The 23,898-nt window shown below is 46.5% G+C and overlaps 1 protein-coding gene across 1 annotated transcript in view; it reads left to right on the top strand.

The window, feature by feature from the left end:
* The window catches only part of ADAM12 (ADAM metallopeptidase domain 12), a 407,169-nt gene extending 386,455 nt beyond the window's left edge, over nucleotides 1-20,714 (top strand). The window contains exons 22-23 of the mRNA XM_075843108.1: nucleotides 12,330-12,460; nucleotides 19,228-20,714. Of these exons, the coding sequence (XP_075699223.1) occupies nucleotides 12,330-12,460; nucleotides 19,228-19,285 (189 nt within the window). The 3' untranslated portion in view covers nucleotides 19,286-20,714. The remainder of the gene's footprint in view (nucleotides 1-12,329; nucleotides 12,461-19,227) is intronic.
* Nucleotides 20,715-23,898: the final 3,184 nt, after the last annotated feature.

Raw genomic sequence — 23,898 nt, 5'->3', positions numbered from 1 at the left:
CACATCCCATGGACAAGCGTGGCGCTGTTTCTGGAAAACTAGCAGACCCTTTTTTTTGTATCTCCGATAATCCCTTTGAAAGAGTATCTGTCGGGTCTGCTCTGTTACCATATGTAAGGGAAGCATAGGAAAGAGAATGAGATGCTGAGTTCAGGGATATAAAGTTTTCTATAATTAGATTCAGTATTTTCATGTTAAAATGTTGTCAGGACTCTTAGAGAGAGCCTGTGAGTCCTGCCTCCTCCACCCAAACAGTGACTGACAGCTTTTCCTGCGTGAGTTTGTATACAGGGAGATCTGTCAATCACTGTGTGTGGGTGGAGGAAGCAGGACTCACAGGCTCTCTCTAAGAGTCCTGACAACATTTAAAAAGCTTTATACATGAAAATACTGAATCAAATCATAGAAAACTTTATATACTTGAGTCTCAGAGTCTCCCCCTCTGTCATATGTTGACAGGAGCTTAGCTAAAGGCTCATGGTGAAAAGTCCCGTCCCCCAACTTCTCTTCATGGCAAACGGCCCGCATCTTTCAGCTGCATCGGTGGGTCTCTTATGTGACCCACTGTGGCGGAACGGGTGACGGTTACAGGCATTGTACCCAGATAAAGGTTAAGCCTGCCGAAAACCGTTGCACTCCCGCCATCTGGGTGCCATAGCTTAGATGGCGCCCGGTGCTAGATGGGGATATGTCCCCTCAAACTGCATTACGTTATGTTTGATAACCAGTTGTTTTATATTGTATTGCATTCAGTGCTGCTTCAATGTCCTCCCCTCTAGGGTTAATCTTACACTGTAGGAGAATGAGTCACAGACTGAGAGCGGGAACTTGTTTAATGTAAATAAGAAAAAGGAGGTGGCAAGAGCAAGAAGCCTGATTCCTGATGGAGGGGTGAGTGAGGGATATCGTGGTGCTGTGTGAGAACTGAGTTAGTTGCTGCCCAGGAGAGGATGAGATAGCAGTGTGAGCTGCAGGCAGGGGCTGTCTACCTCAGAGATGGTACCTGACCTAGGGACAGTAATAGAGGACAAGTGCTGGAGTCCCATCTAACTAATGAGGATCTGTAGACACCCCAAAGGATGAAAGGTACAGTGGAGAGACCCCATAGTGAGGTAGCCTGTCACATCCAGCCCAGAGGGGAGAAGCAGCGATGCATTGGTTCTGTGTGTGTCTGTCCCTGTTAATAAACGCGCCTCTGTGGCTTGTCCCCTGTTAATCTGTGTCGCCTGAATCTATCGCCCACATTCTCTTGGCGTAAACTGACCCCCACTGACCCGGTTTCGCCACATTTGGTGGCAGCAGTGGGATAGATTCAGCCCGTTCCTGGGGAAGCGGCAGGGGATAGGTACCCTGGTACCATCCGGCGCTTCGCGGCCAGACCTCAAGGGCGGACTGCCACACGTGCTGCAGTACAGGGGGACCACAGGCACCTAAATCCCCAGTCATGGAGCCTGACTCTATGGATCCTCCCGGCGGAGCAGAGGATGTCCCCTATGGCAGCTACCTCCGAATTACACTCCAAGAGCTGTGCCGGTTCCGGCGCATTGCCTTCTCGTCCCGCGACATCAAGGATCGGCTGATTGAGAAGCTCCAAGCCTGAGACCTGGCGAACCCGGCCGAGATGGGAGAGATGGCCGAGGGTGACGTTGACTACTGCCCCGAAGAATCGGCCAGTCGCCAGGGAACCGGCCGTAGCACCATCTCGGACGCCCAGGCCCTGCGGATGGGGGATCTGCTGTCCGCTCTGGGGCCTCAAAGCTCCGAGGCTGAGTGCCTGATCATCGTTGGGGCCGTGGCCCGTGCAGTGGCACCCCCAGAACCAACAACCCCAATCCCTGCCGGGCCCCGAAGACCCCAACTACGATACAACGACCTCCCCAAGTTGGATCCTTCGTCCACGGATATCGATGCGCACCTAACCATGCTGGAGACACAGCTACAGGTGCATGACATCCCCACCACCGAATGGGCTCGCTACGTGGGGCCCAGCCTGCAAGGGAGGGCCCTTGAAGTCTACCGGAGCCTAGGTCTAGAGGACGGACGGGACTACGGTTGCCTCCGGGACGCCCTGCTGAAGAGGTATGCGATCACCCCAGAGACTTACAGAGAGCGGTTCCGTAATTTAACGCTCGCCGGCCAGGGTACCCATGTGGAACTGGCAGCCCAGCTCCGCTTAAGCTGCTCCAGGTGGGCCGAGGGGAAGAAGGCCTTCAGTCGGGAGGCCCTGGAGGACCTCGTCATTTTGGAGCAACTCCTCTCCAGGATGGAGGTCCCCGTTCGTGCCTGGGTCGCGGACCGCCACCCCAGCACCCCTGAAGATGCCGCCACCCTGGCCGACGAGTTCTTGGCCCACCGACCCCAGTGGAGAAGCCTTCCACGCCAGGACCAACGCCGAGAGCTCCGAGCCCCTACCAAAATAGCGGAACCACCCTGGCCAACTTCGATGAGACCCCAGCCGCAGCCTACGGCCGCCTCGATCCCTCCAAGGGTCCGCGGCCCTACGAACTCCCGCCAGTGTTATGGGTGCCACCAGCCGAGGCACATCCGACGGGACTGCCCCCTGGCCCAATCAACGGTGCCCTTTCCCAGACCAACCCCTACCCGGGTCGCCTTTAGCCCGGAGGCGGGCGACCCCAATGAGTGTGACCACCTCCTAGATGCACCAGAGGTGGAGGAGGTGGTCTACCACGTAGAGCTTGCGAGCCTCGTGACGAACCAGGTCCCTGCCAACATGCAGGGCCACCGACAGCCCGTAGTGCTGGGACGCCGCACCGTCCAAGGACTCCGTGACTCGGGGGCATCCCTCACCCTGGTAAGAGCGGACCTGGTTCCCCAGTCTAAGGTTCTTCCCCAGCGATTAGCCCGGATTGCCCTGGCGGACAGACAGCAGCGGTCCATTCCCCGCGCCAGAGTCTACCTGGACTGTGGCCCGGAAAAGGGGAGGTCGAAGTCGGGCTCATGCCGGATCTCCCCGCCGATGTCTTATTGGGGAACAACCTTGGGAACGGTCTCACAAGTCAGTTCGCTGGGGCCGTGACCCGCAGCCAAGCCCGGGAGAACCTTTACCGGCCTCCACCACCGACCAGTGTAACCACCGAGGCTCCTCTCCCGGAAGCCCCGCTCCCCGAACCGCCGGTGGTAAGTACCCAAGGCCCTGACGCCTCACAACTGAACCACCCAATGAACCCCCCGACAGACCTGGGGGAGGTGGATAGGGTCGCTTTTAGGGAGGCCCAGCATACGGATCCTTCCCTGTCCTCTGCCCGTAGCCTGGCCGATCGAACACCCAGTGGAGGGGCCCAGGCAGGGTTCCAGTGGGACAACGGGCTGTTGTACCGGGTCGAAGCCCCGACCAAGCCCGAGTCGCCCTGGACCGCCTCCAAACAGCTGCTTGTTCCCCAAGCCTACCGTGCATGACTGTTAGCACTGGCCCACGATATACCCGCGGCGGGTCACACTGGGACCAGGTCCACCAGGGCCCGGCTCTCGAAGGCTTTCTTTTGGCCAGGGCTGACTGAGGACGTGCGGCGGTACCGAGTTTCGTGCCCTGTCTGCCAAAGGGTGGCAGGGGCCCCGCGCAAGGTGCCGCTCAGGCAGCTGCCCCTCATCCGAGAGCCCTTCCAGCGGGTGGCCATAGATCTGGTTGGCCCCATTAATCCCCCCAGCCGAGGGGGAAAGCGTTACATCCTAACCCTGGTAGACTTCGCTACCAGATACCCGGACGCAGTGGCTCTGTCCTCCATAGATGCTGAGCACGTCGCCCAGGGACTCATGGACATCTTCAGCCGGGTGGGGTTCCCGCGTGAGGTACTCACAGACCAGGGATCTCAATTCCAGGGAGAACTCATGCAGGACTTCTGGAATCGGCACGGGGTGAGTTCTCTAAGAACCACCGCCTACCACCCCCAAACGAACGGACTGTGTGAAAGGTTCAACGGTACCCTCAAGCAGTTGCTACTCCGATACGTCCACTCGGAGGGGAGAGACCGGGACCGCTCCTTGCAGCAGCTTCTCTTTGCCTATCGAGAGGTGCCGCAGGAGTCTACCGGGCACTCCCCATTCGAGTTGCTGTTCACGAGGCGGGTGCGGGGACCCTTGGACTTAGTCCGGGAAGGTTGGGAAGGGAAGTTTGCAAGCCCGGAGATCCCGGTAGTAGACTATGTGAGCCAAATGCGGGAGCGCCTAGCACGGCTGATGGATTTGGCCCATCAGCGATTGGAAGTAGCTCGAAGCCGTCAACGGGACGAGTACAACCGTAGCGCCCGACCCCGAGAGCTGGGAGTGGGGGAGAAGGTACTGGTCCTCGCGCCAGTACGAGGCAACAAGTTGCAGGCCAATTGGGCTGGACCGTACACTGTAGTGGGGCGACAGGGGACGACGAACTACCTAGTAGCCCACGACAAGGCAGAAAAGCTCAAGGCCTATGTGGTAAGGGAGGTAGGAGCGGTCTCGATATGCTGCCCGCCCATGGACAACCCTGACGTGGACCGCATCCCTGACCTACTGGCAGAGGCCCGACGCCAGACAGGGCTGGCAGATGTGCAGCTTGAAGTCCAGCTATCGCGCTTGCAGAGTAGGGAGATGGGGGAGGTGTTAGCAGCCCAGGAGGCCCTGTTCACCGCGTCCCCCGGACGTACCTCCCTAGTCGCTCACGAGGTCGACACTGGAGGAGCCCGACCCCTGAGGCAGCCCGCGTTCCGAGTGGCTCCCTCAGTGCTGACCGCGATGAGGAAAGAAGTAGAAGAAATGCTGGAGATGGGGGTCATTGTACCATCTGACAGTTCTTGGGCCGCCAGCGTTGTGTTGGTCCCCAAGAAGGACAAAAGCACGAGGTTCTGTGTAGACTACCGGCGGCTGAACGAGGTAACTGTTACGGATGCCTATCCGATGCCCCGGATTGATGAGCTGCTCGATAGGCTGGGAGGGGCACGCTTCGTGTCCACTCTGGATCTCAGCAAGGGCTACTGGCAGATTCCTCTGACCAAGGAAGCCCAAGAGCGCTCGGCGTTCATCACCCCGTTCGGCCTGTTTGAATTTACGTGCATGCCATTCGGGATGAAGAACGCCCCCGCGACCTTCCAGAGGGTGGTCGACCAGATCCTCGTGGGGTGTCAGGAGTTTGCCCAGGCCTACCTGGACGATATCGCTATCTTTAGCAAGACTTGGGAGGAACACTTGGGGCACGTGGCGCAGATCCTGGAGCGCATCCGGTACGCCGGCCTCACCATCCGCCCCGACAAGTGCCAGATGGGGATGGCAGAAGTCGCCTACCTGGGGCACCGAGTGGGCAGCGGACAGATCCGCCCCGAGCCGGCCAAGGTGGAGGCCATTCTCCAATGGCCCCGGCCGGCCAACCAGAAGCAGGTTAGGGCCTTTCTGGGAGTCACAGTGTACTACCGAAAATTCATCCCGCAGTATAGTACCCTGGCCAAGCCCTTGACCGACTTGACGTCCAAAAGGTTCAGTCGACTGATGCCCTGGTCCCCTGACTGTGAGGCGGCCTTCGGGAGCCTTAAGACTGCCCTCTCCACCTCCCCTGTCCTGGCTGCCCCTGACTTCCACCGGCGGTTCATAGTCCAAACCGATGCCTCAGACGTCGGGCTGGGAGCGGTACTGAGCCAAGTGGACCAGGCAGCCCACGAACACCCGGTCGCGTACCTCTCCCGGAAGTTGCTGGACCGAGAGAGGGCATACGCAACCATTGAGAAGGAGTGCCTGGCTGTCGTGTGGGCTCTAAAGAAGCTCCAGCCCTACGTTTATGGGAGGGAGTTCACCATAGTCACAGACCACAGTCCTCTCAGTTGGTTGAACCGAACCGCCGGGGACAATGGGCATTTACTACGGTGGAGCCTGGCCTTACAATCCTATAACTTTACCATCTCTCATAAAAAAGGCCGGGACCACGGGAATGCTGATGGACTCTCTCGGCAGCAGGACACTGATGGGCGGAGACTGACAGCACCGGGCCCAGATCTCATCACTGACCCGACAGAGGGTCAGCAGGACTGATTCTGTATCTAAGCTGGGGGAGGTCTGTGGCGGAACGGGTGACGGTTACAGGCATTGTACCCAGATAAAGGTTAAGCCTGCCGCAAACCGTCGCACTCCTGCCATCCGGGTGCCATAGCTTAGATGGCGCCCGGTGCTAGATGGGGATATGTCCCCTCAAACTGCATTACGTTATGTTTGATAACCAGTTGTTTTATATTGTATTGTATTCAGTGCTGCTTCAATGTCCTCCCCTCTAGGGTTAATCTTACACTGTAGGAGAATGAGTCACAGACTGAGAGCGGGAACTTGTTTCATGTAAATAAGAAAAAGGAGGGGGAAAGAGCAGGAAGCCTGATTCCTGAGGGAGGGGTGAGTGAGGGATATCGTGGTGCTGTGTGAGAACTGAGTTAGTTGCTGCCCAGGAGAGGATGAGATAGCAGTGTGAGCTGCAGGCAGGGGCTGTCTACCTCAGAGATGGTACCTGACCTAGGGGCAGTAATAGAGGACAAGTGCTGGAGTCCCATCTAACTAAGGAGGATCTGGAGACACCCCAAAGGATGAAAGGTACAGTGGAGAGACCCCATAGTGAGGTAGCCTGTCACATCCAGCCCAGCGATGCATTGGTTCTGTGTGTGTCTGTCCCTGTTAATAAACGCGCCTCTGTGGCTTGTCCCCTGTTAATCTGTGTCGCCTGAATCTATCGCCCACATTCTCTTGGCGTAAACCGACCCCCACTGACCCGGTTTCGCCACACCCACCGATGCAGCTACGGGCATTGTTAAGGTCTTAAGACATCAGGGGCCCCAATACGTATGGTTTCTTCCCTCCCACAATATTTATTTTTTATAGTAATGCACGATGGGTAGGACCAGCAGACAATATTCTTATACTTACCCTCCTCGCTCCTGAATCCTGACAGTATTCACTGTCACGGCGATATGTGCAGAGCACATAACGAGGTGGGTAAGTATACTGTTACTGTAGTGCCAGAGGCCGCTGTAGTTTACTACATAGGCCCCAGTTACTATAGTGACTGTGAAAAGACATTGGCCATGGGCCCCCCTGGCAGTTGCGGCCCCTATAGCTACGCCACTGTTCGATGCCCTTAGGTGGGAAACCTGGCAGATTAGTTTTAAAGTGTACTGTCGCCTCTCCTGACGTTATTTTAGTAAATACTTTGTACTCCTCATGAAATTACAATTCTGGAACATCTTCTCTTAGAACTCTGCAATTCCTCTGTTATTCCTCCTAGAAATTTACAAATTGACAACTGAGTGTTAGGGTATGTGCACACACACTAATTACGTCCGTAATTTACGGACGTATTTCGGCCGCAAGTCCCGGACCGAACACAGTGCAAGGAGCCGGGCTCCTAGCATCATACTTATGTACGATGCTAGAAGTCCCTGCCTCGCTGCAGGACAACTGTCCCGTACTGTAAACATGATTACACTACGGGACAGTTGTCCTGCAGGGACTCCTAGCATCGTACATAAGTATGATGCTAGGAGCCCCGGCTCCCTGCACTGTGTTCGGTCCGGGACTTGCGGCCGAATTACGTCCGTCAATTACGGACGTAATTAGTGTGTGTGCACATACCCTTAAAAGTTTCCTTGTCATAAGGGGCGTGTCCCTGCACAGTCTCACCCTGTCAGCACTGATTGGACATTGTCAGTCTGTATAGGGACACCCCCCCCCCCCCCCAACTGGTAACTCCCCTCTATCCATTTATTCACACATTTTTAAAGTAGTCTGTTTCAGCAAATTCATGTTATTTGTCAAATTATTTGTCAAATTAAAAGTTTTAGCAACTTTTCCAATATATTTTCTGTATTAATACCTCACAGTTTTCAAGATCTCTGCTTTCAGTCATTCAATAGGAACATATTTTGTTTACTTACAGTGGATAAAATCCTGTCCATGGTCATGTGATGGACACAGGTGCTGGGATCGTTAGAAGACACAGCTCTGATGCGCATACTGTAACTGTAACGAGCCGACCACCTGTGTGTCCATCACATGACCATGGACAGAATTGTTTCCATTGGTAGTAAACAATGAATGTTCTTACTGAATAACAACAAGCAGAGATCTTGAAAAACGTGAGGAAATAATACAGAAAGTATATTAGAAAAGTTATAATTTTTAATTGCACAAAAAAACGACATCAATTTGCTAATACCAGACAATATCTTTAAGAAGAAATAACAAGGGCACAACGTAGAGTTATAAGAAATGATGACTCAGAATTGTTATTTCATGGGGAATACAAGTATTCATTAAAACCGACATGTCAGGAGAGGTGACAGATCCTCTTTAAGGAGTAAAATGTGACGTTGGATTCATAAGGCAGTGGAATACAAGCCCTAGCAGCTCCATCCATTATATGTGTGATGGATTCACTGCTCCTCAATATTTGATGAGCCCCACGTTTCAAATGGACGACTACAGAGTGTTCTAAAGTAAAGTAAAAACACTGGTGTCTTACAAGTTGGCATGGCTACTTAGAAATCCGGCCCAAGCGTTTGGCAGTCTAAAGAAGAAGCCATCACTCTAATATTGTGTGTTTATGTAGCTCGGCCTCAATCACTTCGAGGTAGATGAGCTGCAATACTAAACACAACCCATGGACAGGTGTGGCGCTGTTTCTGGAATAATATTCACACCAGTCTCCACCTACATGATCAGATTCTCACCTGGGATTTTTGGCACCTTTTTTTCTCAAAGTGCAACATCACATAGTGTCCCACTCCATGTAAGTGCTAACACGTGTAATCTTGCCAGTAGCTATAGCAAAACTTTCGTTCACCTCGGGCAAAGATTCAGTATGCTGCCCTAGCCCTGTATTTAAAGGAATATGCCCATCATAGGGGAAAACGCAGGTCCTTTAAAGGTGGGTTTCCAAATGCATACTTTTTAAACCAAGTTATTTGCGCCACGCTCCCGCTACCCTCTGGTTTTTATGCTACGAGTATTGGTCTGCACGTATCCACCAGCCTAGCCCTTTATATTACAAGCGTTAATGTAAAGGGTTAGGCTATTGGGTATGTGCTGACCACTATTCATAGCATATAGTGCCACACTCTGTGCCTCCTGTAGATAGTGCCAAACTCTGTGCTTGTGTATAGTGCCACACACTGCCCCCTGTAGATAGTGCCACACACTGCCCCTGTAGATAGCGCCACACACTGCCCCTTTAGATAATTTCACAGATGTAGATAGCGCCACAATCACATGTCCCCATTCCCGTGTCATAGTCTCCCCCAGCTTGGTCTCTTCTGACCAGGCCTGATCCAGTGGAACGATGCCATCAATCATCACCCTGCCTACATCACAAGATAAGCACTGCCGGTTCCCTTGCCTTGCCAGCACTGTCGGTTCTATTTGAGGGCCCCCCAGCCCTGGTCACAGGGTGGTTTCTGGGCAACTTACATAGTTACATAGTTACATAGTTAGTACGGCTGAAAAAAGACACATGTCCATCAAGTTCAACCAAGGGAAGGGAAAAGGGAAGGAAAAATTTCTACACATAGGAGCTAATATTTTTTTGTTCTAGGAAATTATCTAACCCTTTTTTAAAGCCATCTACTGTCCCTGCTGTGACGGCTCCTGCGGTGACTATTCCATAAATTCACCGTTTTCACAGTAAAGAAGATTTGTCGCCTCTGCAGCTTGAACCTTTTTTTCTCCAGACGGAGGGAGCGCCCCCTTGTCTTTTGAGGGGGTTTTACAAGGAACAGGATTTCACCATATTTTTTGTATGTGCCATTAATATATTTATATAAGTTAATCATGTCCCCCCTTAGTCGTCTTTTTTCAAGGCTAAATAGGTTTAATTCTTTCAATCTTTCCTCATAACTTAAATTCTCCATGCCCCTAATTAGCTTCGTTGCTCTTCTTTGTATTTTTTCCAACTCCAGGGCATCCTTTCTATGAACTGGAGCCCAGAACTGAACTGCATATTCTAGATGAGGCCTCACTAATGCTTTGTAAAGTGGCAATATTACATCCCTGTCCCGCGAGTCCATGCCTCTTTTAATACACGACAATATCCTGCTGGCCTTTGAAGCAGCTGATTGACACTGCATGCTGTTATTGAGTTTATGATTTACAAGTACACCCAGATCCTTCTCAACAAGTGAATCTGCCAGTGTAGCTCCCCCTAGGACATATGATGCATGCAGGTTGTTGGTACCCAGATGCATAACTTTACATTTATCTACATTAACCCCTTCCCCCTGCTGGCATTCTGGGCCCTAATGTCCAAGCCATTTTTTAGATTTTTCCATTGTCACATTCGAAGAGCTGTAACTTTTTTATTTTTGCGTCGGCATAGCTGTATAAGGTCTTGTTTTTTGCGGGACGACTTGCAGTTTTTATTGGTACCATTTGAGAGTAGATGCGACTTTTTGATCACTTTCTATCACATTTTTTTTAAGTCAGGATTAACAGAAAACAGCAATTTTTCCATTGTTTTTTATTTTATTTTTTACGGCGTTCACAGTGCGGGTTAAATAATGTAACAGCTTTATAGTCGGGGTCGTTACGGACGCGGCGATACCAAATATGTGTAACTTTTTTGCTTTATTGTAGTTTTTTTTAATAGTAAAGCATTTTGTAAGGGGAAAAGCTGGGTTTTTCATTTTTTTTTTTTCACTTTTTTTTTTAATTAACTTTATTAAACTTTTTTTACTTTTTTACTAGTCCCACTAGGGGACTTCACTATCCTCCGATCGCTATTATAATACACTGCAATACTTTTGTATTGCAGTGTATTACTGCCTGTCCGTTTAAAACGGCATGACCTAGCAGGCATTCGCTGCAGGCAGACCTGGGGGTCTTTATTAGACCCCCGGCTGCCATAGAAGACACAGACACTCGGCGATTTTATCGCCGGGTGTCAGTGAGATGAGAGGGAGCTCCCTCCCTCTCTCCAAAACCATTCAGATGCGGTGCTCGCTATTGTGCACCGCATCTGAAGGGTTAAACAGGTGAGATCGATACTAATATCGATCTCACCCGGCAGGGCAGGGACGCCCCCAGCCCTCAGCTGCTTCTGGCAGCTGAGAGCAGGGAGATTTCACGGCTCCCTGCTCTGTTTACTTTATTCTACAGCAGCGACGTAGTTTGGCGGCGCTCTAGAATAAAGCCCACTAATGACCGCCGTAAAAAGACGTATCGGCGGTCATTAAGGGGTTAAACTTCATCTGCCAAGTGGACGCCCAAACACTTAGTTTGTTTAAATCTGCCTGTAATTCATGAACATCTTCCATAGTCTGAACTATATTACATAGCTTGGTGTCATCTGCAAAAATAGAAATAGTGCTATTAATCCCTTCCTCTATATCATTAATAAATAAGATGAATAATAGTGGTCCCAGCACTAAACCCTGGGGTCACCACTTATAACCGGGGACCATTCAGAGAAGGAATCATTGACCACAACTATCTGGATACGGTCCTTGAGCCAATTCTCAATCCAATTACAAACTATATTTTCTAAACCTATAGTCCTTAATTTACCCATTAGGCGTCTATGGGGGACAGTGTCAAATGCCTTTGCAAAGTCCAAAAACACTAAATCCACAGCGGCCCCTCTGTCTTGAAATCACTCTGTGTGCACAATGCATCATACACTGCTATGGCAAATTGCTAGGATATGCCATTACATCCTAATTGGTGGGGGTTTTACCTCTGGGACCCCGCCGATCGAGAATATAAAGGGACTGAGGTCCCTTCATCTTTTCTCCTGCACAGTGGCACTCTTGGCGACCTGCTGTGCAGGGGATATCAACACATTCCCATTTAAGTGAATGACGCTGTGTTGTAGTTCCCTACACGGCGGGTACCCGGGAGCATCACTGTGCAGGACTTAATCTGAAGGAGCTGCAGTGCCGGGTAGTGTTGCAGCCCCTTCATTCTTAGGACCATGGGGTTCTCGCCATTCACCCCCCTACCAATAATCGCAAGAACAGGCCATCACTTACTATTGTTGGAAAACACCTTTATATACCCCGGCCAATGCAGAGTGGCACCCAGGACGCACTCTTCTCTCTATCCTCTCTTCTATATAAGCATCGATGGCAATGTTTGTGAAAATGTTATTATCATATAAGGAGAACCAGTTACTGCTTTTTCCTCGGGCTGTGGGGTTATTGTTTTTTGTTTTACCAACCATATAAGCATCCAGAGTATAGTAAAAGACCATTGAATTTCACAGCTTTTCCATATAAAGTTACAATAGATTTAGCCGAGGTCATATATCGCTTCCTCTTTTAGTATTTGGAAGTCAAATGTTTATTCATACAAGATTTCAATGACTTGTATTTTGCTTCCAGGGATCCTACATACCCAGCCCTCCGCAGAAACCACTGCCGGCAGATCCTATGAATAAGAGTACCCGGCTGGATGTTGCCCCCAGCTCCATGTATGAACATCAAGGAGCGGTGCCTCAAATGACTCCTGTGAGGTATGTTGTACACTATCCAGCGCTACCTCACCAGCACTGGGTGGGTTAAGTGTGGCAGAACAAGAAATGTGGTTTTATTCTATGCACCTCACATTTTTGTAAAGTTGAATGCTCCAGGCAGCAGAGGAACTGGACTGTAAAGGAGTTGGATCACAAACCGTTTTGACTTGTAGTTGCCTTTAGCTGTTACAACAAAGTCTGAAATATCATCAGCGCCGGCCCCCGATCCACCGCACACCCAGGAAAAGGTGGATGTTTACAGGTGAAAGGGCAGCTTCCAAATGTCACCGTTCAGACTCCCTTGTCCAGTCGTGTTTTGTAACAGGGAAAAGAAAATAATAAGAGGTTTGTAGTGAATTGATGTCGCGCCACGGGGAGAATTGCGGGAAAAAAAACAGACTGAGAAAGAAATAGCAATACATAGAATTTCAGTCCTAGACAAATGGCAGTATATGAAGGGCTAGATATTCGGGAAAACAGCAGCACAGCCACAAAAAATGCTTCAGTGTGAAAGGACAACTCCCCAAACATGGGTGGTGCACGCAGAAAAGAATCCCGGGTCCAAGGGAGACAATCAATATGCAATCGAAGAAAGGAACTGCAGCACTCAAGATAATCCAAAGAAGTGTATTTGATTTATTCACCAAGCATAAAAACACTTGCAACGTTTCAACCCAGGAATGGTCACACCTCTGACGGATGGATGGATAGATACAGATATATGTATCTTGTATCTGTCTATGTATCTCATATACATCTGAGATATAAATGAGATAGAGAGATATGAGAGAAGATATTAGATAGATAGAATAGATAATATAATAGATAGGAGAGAAGATATTAGATAGAAGAGATAATATATTAGAGAGATAGATACATACATACAGTATATCTATCTATCTATCTATCTATCTATCTATCTATCTATCTATCTATCTATCTATCTATCTATCTATCTATCTATCTCTCTATCTATCTAATATCTATCTATCTATCTATCTATCTATCTAATATATCTATCTATCTATCTATCTATCTCTCATATCTATCTATCTCTCATATCTATCTATCTATCTATCTATCTATCTATCTATCTATCTATCTATCTATCTATCTATCTATCTATCTATCTATCTATCTATCTATTATCTATCTATCTATCTATCTATCTATCTATCTATCTATCTATCTATCTATCTATCTATCTCATATCTATCTATCTATCTATCTAATATCTATCTATCTATCTATCTATCTATCTATCTATCTATCTATCTATCTATCTATCTATCTATCTATCTATCTAATATCTATCTATCTATCTATCTATCTATCTATCTATCTATCTATCTATCTATCTATCTATCTATCTATCTATCTATGTATCTATCTATCTATCTATCTATCTATCTATCTCTCATATCTATCTATCTCTTCTATCTATCTATCTATCTATCTATCTAATCTCTCCTATCTAATATATTATCTCTTCTATCTATCTAATACCTTCTCTCATATCTATCTCCGATTGATATGAGATACAAGATACATATATCTGTATCTATCTAATATCTGATCTATCTATCTCATATCTATCTAAAACAGATTAGACGCATGACCCTTGAGCCAACCCCCCTCTCCTTGTTTGCTTACAATCCAGTTCCTCTGAAGAGGGGAGTCCTGCACAGGTTCTTGTTGGACTAAGGCTGGGCACCACAACAGACGCATGGTGTGCGTGTGTGTGTGTGTGTGTGTGTGTGTGTATACCCTGAAAACACCCCTCAGATACAAAATACGCACTGTTAGGCTATGTTCACACGGGGTATTTTGGCGAGTTTTTTGACGTGGAAACCGCGTCGCAAAACTCGGCAGAAACGGCCCGAGAACGCCTCCCATTCATTTCAATGGGAGGCGTCGGCGTCTTTTTCCCGCGAGCAGTAAAACTGCCTCGCGGGAAAAAGAAGCGACATGCCCTATCTTCGGCCGCTTCCGCCTCTGACCTCCCATTGACTTCAATGGGAGGCAGGAGAAAGCGTATATCTCGCTGTTTTATGCCCGCGGCGCTCAATGGCCGCGGGCGAAAAACGGCGCGATAATTGCCGCGAAAATCGGCGTGCAGGGAGAGGAATATCTGCCTCAAAGTTCCAAACGGAATTTTGAGGCAGATATTCCTCCCCCAAAATACTCCGTGTGAACATAGCCTTAATGCTCCAATGTTTACATGGTATTGGTTTTGTATCAAATAGTCAACGTGATCGAATAGATGTGCTGTATACAAGAATAGATCGTGATATCTGTTCAGCCCTGGTAAGGACTGCAGTGATAATGACGTACTTTACTGGACGAGAAGGGAGAGTCCCGGGATCGGAGTCCATTCATTAGTGTCCGTCTCCATGCACAAGTGCATTACATTCTGGATCTACAATACAGAGGAAACAAACAAACTTAAAATGCTGCAAACCAGAATGTGCTAGTTCAGATTCATTGCTTTATGAGGATCCCCGGGCTGTTAGATTTATTACAGTGTGTGGTCTTTACACTGTGGAGGCTGTTTATTCAGTAATACAAACCGCATTCCCACTGCTCTAGTACAACACCTACAAAGAATGAAAGACTGATTTTCAGTACAAGTGAAAAATTCATTATCTTTCCGATAAAAAAAAATTTACAAATAGGCTGAAAAGCGGTAAATACTAGCGCTGTTGTGCAGAAAACCAGAAATTCACGAGGCGCTTCTGATACAATTGCTGAATTGTTATTTATCAGAGTCAAAGCACTTAGAAGAATGTCCCGCCATGACATCCAAAGCAGTGCCAATTTGAGGTAAGCCCCCATATGTACACCTTATAGGGATTGTCTCTTGAAGACTACCCTTTTCCATATGCCCCGTTAAACCATATTGGCATCATTTGAGAATCTTCTGTTCAGGACTCCACTCTATTAACTAGAGCCCCAAACAAATATTGCCTCTAGTTCTGGCGGACATAGCCACTGTAGGCCAAATGTAAGGCAAGTGACATCTTGACTGAACCCGTAGTGATCAGCTGATCCACGAACCAGGTTCAATACTAAAATGGGTTGCGTGATAAAAATAACCCCTTTATTTCCATCAAATTTTAACTTACAGCATCATAGACACTGTTTAATGTAATGTAAGGTCCATAACTTTGTGCTGTTTAATTTCATAATATATTATTATAAGAGTTGAAGCATCACTTTATACAATTTTGGCATTATGCGGCCCCCACTAGAGGGAGCTCACTGAATACAGATTTATAATGCTTCCTTTAAAGTCAATAGGAACAACATAAATACATATACAGCAAGCGCGCCCTTGTGGCGGTTGCCTTCTCTGTCGGGAGTCCTGGAGATCTCGCCTATTTACAGAAGCTTTCAGACAATCTAGAAAAATAGGCAAATAGCCTTACATGGCACCCTTTTAAAACCTGCATTGGCTCCTCTCCCTTTGGTTCTATGTGTGGCAGTAACCGTTCGGCCAGACCTTGTCCTTGTTACTACCTGCTAACAAAATATGTTATACTCAAGGATCCACAGACATTGCCATTTGTCGTAGCAGCGATGAGGTCTGACACTAAACTCTTGATAAGTATTACATTCAGCATCCAGATAAATCTGGGCAGTCCATACAATTTCTGGGCCCACTGGCAAGACTCAAATGTTGCCTATGTGGTGATCTATCGGGGTGATGATAAAATCTCTGGTGGTCACAGGTAGTGAAGGGGTTAGTGCCAACATCCATGGTGATCTAAGATAGTTTAAGGGTGATGCTAGCTTTCCTGCTAGGCTAGTGTAGTGAAGAGGTTAAAGCCAGCTTCCCTGGTGGTGTAAGGCATTAAAAAAGTTTATATCAACCGACTAATCTAGGGTAGTTAAGAAGTTTAATAACTTTCCTGGGATTCAAGGTTTAATGCCAAAATCACTGGGGATCTAGGGATTCTAAAAGTCAATACCAACATCCCTGGTGGTCTAGGGTAATGAAGGGGTTAGTTTCAGCATCCCTGGTGGGTTAGGAAAGTAAATAAGCGAATATTTCATACCTGATGTCTAGTGGATTATTTTAGGGCTGTCTCTTGATAGGAAGATGAGCACGGATTGCAGCTTCCTGTTTGTGCCCTGCACCGATCATAGAGATCAGGGCAGGGAGGGATAGACCGCTTGATTGAATAGCCACAGTAGTTCACTTTATGATTGGGCTTAAGGAGCCCTGTGCCCGATTAAAGGGAGAGTTAAGGGAGTCTGGGACTGGGTGGTAGCAAATTTTCCCTTATCGGGGGTGAGGGAGTTTTCCGTGCCAGCACCGCTTATACGGCATTGCGGCTATAAGGGCGATATACGGTATGTATAGACTTGTCTCATGCAGCACTTCAATGTTCCTACAAACTGAATAATTTTAACTTAAAGCCCCTGAGTAACAATGCAAAATCTGTAACAGGACTCCCACCTACCGTTTATATTACTGGGGGTATTTGGGCCCGCTGACACACCAGGGCCCAGGTGTGACTGCTACCTCTGCACCCCTGTAGCTACACCACATGACCCCGAAATGCCTTCCACTTCACGAACCGCTAAAAATTTGACTTTATCATTCCGGTGCTCCCCAACTAAAAAACAAATCACAGTACTGAGTTTGTAATACATTTTGAGAATGGATATGAGAATGGTAATTGATATAATCAAATTTTTTTTCACAAAGATAGCGAGCGGTTCACTAGTTTTTATTACGGTCCTCGGGACTAATTAAGTTATTTACTATGAAAGATAGATACGGTATGTAAATTCTTATTAGGGCATCATAATCTCATCATCAACAGAAATATTTCCAGATAGTAAATCACCCCCTTGGTCCTTCCAATCGCAGCTCAGCCCATCTGAAATTCCACCACTTTCAGCTGGTACAGGGACATGGCACCTTATACTGGCATAGCCACATGCCCCCATATATAGTGATATCCACATGCCAAACCAAACAAAGTGCCTGCAAAATGCCCCCACGTAAGTACTGACTACATGCATCTGTAGCATCACTAAAAGTTATTGCCCGATGGCTCATGGGACCTCTCAGTACTCGCAGTAAAGGAAAAGGGGAATCACGGGATAGTAGGACTGCGCTTGGAATCCAGGATAGCCCCACTGAATTAGAGTCCGATTTTACCTTGCCCTTGAACATCAAGTCCTGAAGCATCAAAGTGTGATTGAACATCTATAGGACAAGTAGCTCTACTAGAAAGAGACAGATTAAGAAAGTTGCCTTGATTTATTAAGTTTATGCATGTATAAAACCATTAAAAATGACATATATACCCCTAGTAAACAGGGCTGGATATGGTTGGTTGAAGAGACTGGGCAAAAAAAATAAAAAATTGATGGGGGACTTCCATCCTACTTTTAGGACCCAAATCCTACCTGACCCCTTATGATAACCACAAATATGAGAGGTGGTCACTAAAGTCTATGGGTGTTATGGTGTCAACCGAGTCATAGGCTTCAAAAGAGGGAACCACCAGCATTTTCCACGTCTTCTAGGCTGGATAGGATCACTGTACAGCCTTCATGGAGAGTGGAGGTCCCATTGCAAGTGCCCCATGGGCTATCCCTCTGGCCCTACTAGTGAATACTGACTTGAAGGGGTTGAATAATTATGCATTAATTTATTTTGTGTTTAATCATTGCAGTGAACGTGTAGATCACTGTGTAGAGCAAGTCTACAGGGGAGGGGGTGAATACTTTATTTTTCATTATAGGCCTGTCTATTATACAGGGTGGGCCATTTATATGGATACACCTAAATAAAATAGGAATGGTTGGTGATATTAACTTCCTGTTTGTGGCACATTAGTATATGGGAGGGGGAAACTTTTCAAGCTGGGTGTTGACCATGGCGGCCATTTTGAAGTCGGGCATTTTGTATCCAACTTTAGTTTTTTCAATGGGAAGAGGGTCATGTGACACATCAAACTTATCGAGAATTTCACAAGAAAAACAATGGTGTGATTGGTTTTAACATTACTTTATTCTTTCATGAGTTATTTACAAGTTTCTGACCACTTATAAAATGTGTTCAAAGTGCTGCCCATTGTGTAGGATTGTCAATGCAACCCTCTTCTCCCACTCTTTACACACTGATAGCAACACCGCAGAAGAAATGCCTCCCGATCTGACCCCCTTAGACTTTTATCTTTGCGGTCATCTGAAGGCAATTGTCTATGCTGTGAAGATACGAGATGTGCAGCAACTGAAACTACGGATACTGGAAGCCTGTGCTAGCATTTCTTCTGCGGTGTTGCTATCAGTGTGTGAAGAGTGGGAGAAGAGGGTTGCATTGACAATCCAACACAATGGGCAGCACTTTCAACACATTTTATAAGTGGTTAGAAACTTGTAAATAACTCATGAAAGAATAAAGTAACGTTAAAACCAAGCACACCATTGTTTTTCTTGTGAAATTCTCGATAAGTTTGATGTGTCACATGACCCTCTTCCCATTGAAAAAACTAAAGTTGGATACAAAATGCCCGACTTCAAAATGGCCGCCATGGTCAACACCCAGCTTGAAAAGTTTCCCCCCTCCCATATACTAATGTGCCACAAACAGGAAGTTAATATCACCAACCATTCCCATTTTATTTAGGTGTATCCATATAAATGGCCCACCCTGTACATTGCTCCAGACATCGGTGAAATATCTTATGTGCCCGGATATGGGTCACGCATTGCACTAGATAACGAACTGTTCTATTCAATTTCAGACCCGCTCCAAAGGTGCCACCACATCGACCCACCTTTAAGCCGGCCCACCTGAAGTGAGAAGTCCGGGCCCCGGTGAAGTTTGCACTACGCTCTGACACGAGTTGGAGTCTGTTTACGGAGTCAACTGAACTTTATTAATTTCTAAAAACTGTAAAAGACGTTTCCAACAAAGGACTGAGCTGTCGCCTTTTGGTGCTATGCTGTTTGTACTTGCTCAGGTACTTGTAAATTATTAATTTATGTTGAATATTTAGTACAGTGCAGAGCATTGCGCTAGGTATATTTAACCAAAGATGACTTTCCGAAAAAGGAAAAATATTTTTATAACATCTAGTACACTTGAAATATTTTATGATTTTATAGTATACTGTCTGGAGGAGATTTCCACAGGTATGCATCAATAAGCACACTCATAACTGGAGGTTTGTAAAATCTGCAATCTTTTACCATTTTTAGCATTTATTTACAGTGAGCATTTAGTCAATAAAGTATTTGGTAGAAACATGTATATTGCTGTATGTTACAATATATCAACGCCGCAATGTCTGTATTTAATATAATATAGTTCCAGTCGTGGAACTACAAGTTTCATAAACTGGCAAGGTTCTCTGGAAGTGAATATATCTGCAAATGCCGCAATGGCAGAGGGTGTATTTATTGTTGTCCACCTTTTCAATACCATGTCGATTTAATTTCTTTATATTTATAGCGTTCGGAGCTCAATTTTTTTTCCTGATTCAGAGCTCAAAAAACACTGCAAGACATGGAATTGAATAATAAAATCCTGGCTGCCTGCAGTCACCACTAGGGGGAGTTTAGGAGTTTACTGCATACGGTTATATTCTTGAGCTCAATGTATAGACCGTATGCAGAAAATCATGTAACTGTGTCTACGCAGGGGATTTGGAGCTTTGTATTAAGAAATTAATCAGCAAGGCATTTTGGAACGAATGGTGTTCAGGTTGACATTCACCTGCAACTCCACGTGTTCAAAATGGGCAACGTAAACACTAAGGTATTGTAAATAGAGATATACTATGACCATGCCTTTTGGGTTTTTGTTACTGTTGTATATTCTGGACCTAGTTTCCAGATGGAAACCATCAGTAGTGGGTGATCAGGCTGACTACTCCACTTTCACAGTATATACACTTTTGCAACCATCTATCTTATTGCTCCAAAGCATCTATATGAGAATGAAGTATCGATTAAAATTCTCCTAATTATGTGTATGCAGCTCCTATGCATACCTATGTGTCTCCATGGTTACAGACTACAAATAAACCATATGTGTAGTGCCTCAGGAAGGGAGTAACACGTGACTACAGGATCAGACTACACACAGGATTTTTGTAGTCTGTAACCATGGAAACACATAGGAACTTTACTCATGTAAGGATATTTACAAAGCTGTTTCATTTGTATTTTATTTTAGATGCATTAGTGTAGTGATCTCTAACTTGTGGTTCTCCAGCTACAGCAAAACTGCAACTCCCAGAATGCTCTGACAGCCTGGGCATACTGGGAGTTGTAGTTTTGCCATTGCTGGAAAGCTGAAAAATTATATTTACTGCTTCAGAGCAACTAAAAAAATGGTTGTGTACATAGTCATAAATGTAACTGTTGAATTTAAGAAGTCACACAAATACTGCTCTGCATGTTACGGTTTACAGTGCTGAAACTATGACACAAAAAAGGTGCTAAATTAAATGAAGGTGGGTTTGGTCACTGTACATGAACTCCTAGGTTTACATATGCCACTCATAATGCCAAGTCGGCAGCCTTCATGTTGATTTAAAGAAGTATTCCCAACTTAGTCATTTATGGCATAAGTGTCTCAAAAGTCTTATAGATGCAGATCTTGGACCCGAACCTATCTCCAGAACAAGATCACCTGACCCCCGTCCCGCAGTGAGGTGGCCGCCGATTCCAGGTAGAGAATAAATGGAGAGGTGGCCGGGCATATGCTCTGCTCTTTCCACTCTGTTCTATGGGAGTTCTGGAACCAGCTGAGCACGCTTTCCGTAATTCCCATAAAACTGACTGGATGCAGAGGCGGGCAAATCCCGTTCTAAAGAGAGATCAAGGTCACAAAGCAGGGATGCACATCTATCAGACATTTATGGCATATCCCCCCTCTAAATAGAGGTAATGTTTACAAAGGTTAACAGTGGACACATAATGGACCTACACTATGGTGCTAATATATCGCCACTTCTATCCAATCACCGTACAATCCAACATATATATGAAAACGTAGATGGAAGAGAAACCAATGTGACTTACATAGGAAGGCGTGCGTGAAGTGAGGGATCTATATGTGCTGCCTGGACGTCGAATCTCTTAATCCTAAGCATGGTGCTCAAATCTGACTCTGATCCTTGTTCTATCGCTTAACAGGCTCCTACCTTGTAATTGTACGCGGTTAGAATAATGCACCAGGTACATATGGCAATAATAAGACAACCAGGGGGCAGCTGTTGCTGAAACGCCTTACAATCTCTTCTAAGTCCTCCCTTGATCTCGTTTTCTCATTCTAAAGCCTCATGTACACAGCTGTATTACAAATCTGTGCTACAATACTGCACCCATATACTGCTCCATGCCCATACTGTGGCAACGTGTCACACTGATTTTATATGGATGTCATGAATATCTGCGAGAGGGAAATCATAGCAAGCTCCACCGCATCCCTTTTTTATGGTTGTATTCTCCCCTAGAAGTATTGCGATGGGGGCACCCTATGGCAGTACATGGAGTGCCATAATATAACATAGGCATGCGGCCGTAACGGGAAGCAGTTCAGGAACAATAGTTCTATTCTATTTAAGGAAGGAAAACCCCAAAAGCAAAGGGAGCTTTTAGGGGTTAGGAAATAACATAAAGCCCCATCAAGCAGAGCTGTAAGAAGTACTCTCTCAGCAGAAAGGAACATTAATAGAGTTTCCCCATGTTCATAATTTATCACCTATCCACAGGATTCGTAATAAATATCTGATCGGTGGGGTCCAAAGGCTGGCACCCCCACCGATCACAAACAGGATTACTTTGCCGTACCTGGGAGCCCCATATTAATGGAGCGGTAGTGCGCATGCTTGGCCACTGCTCCATTCAATTCTATGGGGCTGTTGAGGATAGCGCTCAGCAGCCCCATAGAATTGAATGGAGCGAAGGTCGAGCTTCCGCACTACCGCTCCATTCCTATAGCGGCAAGGTGAGCCCATTCACAGTGGTTGGACCCTCAACGATCAGATGTTTATCACCTATCCTGTGGATAGGTGATCAATAATGATTATGGGAAAACCCCTTTAAGACTTACCCTAATAAATGTAAGATCTTCCAGTATTTTATGTTCACATGGGCTATTTTCAGCCATCTTCGGGCAGTAAACGACCCGAAAAACGGCTGAGAAATAGGAAGAAGAACGCCTACAAACATCTGCCCATTGATTTCAATGGGAAATACGGCATTCTGTTTCCGACGGGGCGTTATTTTACGCCTCCTTTTCAAATAATGACGCGTAAAAAGATGACCCATAAAAAAGAAGTGCATGTCACTTCTTGAGCTGTTTTTGGAGCCGTTTTGTCATTGACTCACTAGAAAAACAGCTCCAAAAACGGACGTAAAAAACGCCACAAAAAAACGTGAGTTTGATTAAAAAACGGCTGAAAACCAGGAGCTGTTTTCCCTTGAAAACAGCTCCATATTTTCAGCCGTTTTTTGTTAAGCGTGTGAACATACCCTCACAGATGTCTAGATTAGAGGTGTATTTACCTTACATTTGGCCCCCAAACTCTCCATTAGTGGCATTCCAGTAGGTCACAGAATAAATGTCCCTTGTTGTCCCCAAAATATGTTAAGTGAGGAATAAAAAAAACAGCAAAATTACATTTAGTTGGCCATAGACATGTGCCTGAGTGACGCTGGGTAGTGCATCTGAAAGGCTGGGTTCACACGTACACGTCCGATACGCCTGAAATTACGGAGCTGTTTTCAGGAGAAAACAGCTCCTGAATTTCAGACATAACGGCTTGTACTGGCGTTTTTCGCAGCGTCAATTACGGACGTAATTGGAGCTGTTTTTCTATGGAGTCAATGGAAAACGGCTCCAATTACGTCCCAAGAAGTGACATGCACTTCTTTGACGTGGGCGTCTTTTTTACGCGCCGTCTTTTGACAGCGGTGCGTAAAAAAAATGACCGTCGGAACAGAACATCGTAAAACCCATTCAAATGAATGGGCAGATGTTTGCCGGCGCTTTGGAGCCGTATTTTCGGACGTAATTCGAGGTTAAAACGCTCGAATTACGTCCGTAAATAGGGTGTGTGATCACAGGCAAATACAACCTCTGGGCAGGACCCACATTTTATCAAGTCAGTCCATATTACCGAATCCATGTCCTCACTGGGCAATGAATGAGAAAGTAAGTAAATGAGAGAGCACTTGTACGTAGGAGAAAAGTCTAAGTCTGCCTCTATGCAAATAGTGGAAAAATAGTAATAAAAATGTCACTGAATGCTCTACAGTGTACTGTCCTAATATATAGGATAAATATATAGGGTAAGCATGATGATGGATGTTAATGAAACTTGAATTGGGATGAGCTGCAATACCAGACACAGCCTATGGACAAGAGTGGCGCTGTTTCTGGAAAAAAATAGATAATTCTT

The sequence above is a fragment of the Rhinoderma darwinii genome, chromosome 11, assembly GCF_050947455.1.
Source record: "Rhinoderma darwinii isolate aRhiDar2 chromosome 11, aRhiDar2.hap1, whole genome shotgun sequence".
In the NCBI taxonomy this organism is placed as follows: domain Eukaryota; kingdom Metazoa; phylum Chordata; class Amphibia; order Anura; family Rhinodermatidae; genus Rhinoderma; species Rhinoderma darwinii.
This window is presented reverse-complemented; position numbering and strand designations above follow the sequence as displayed.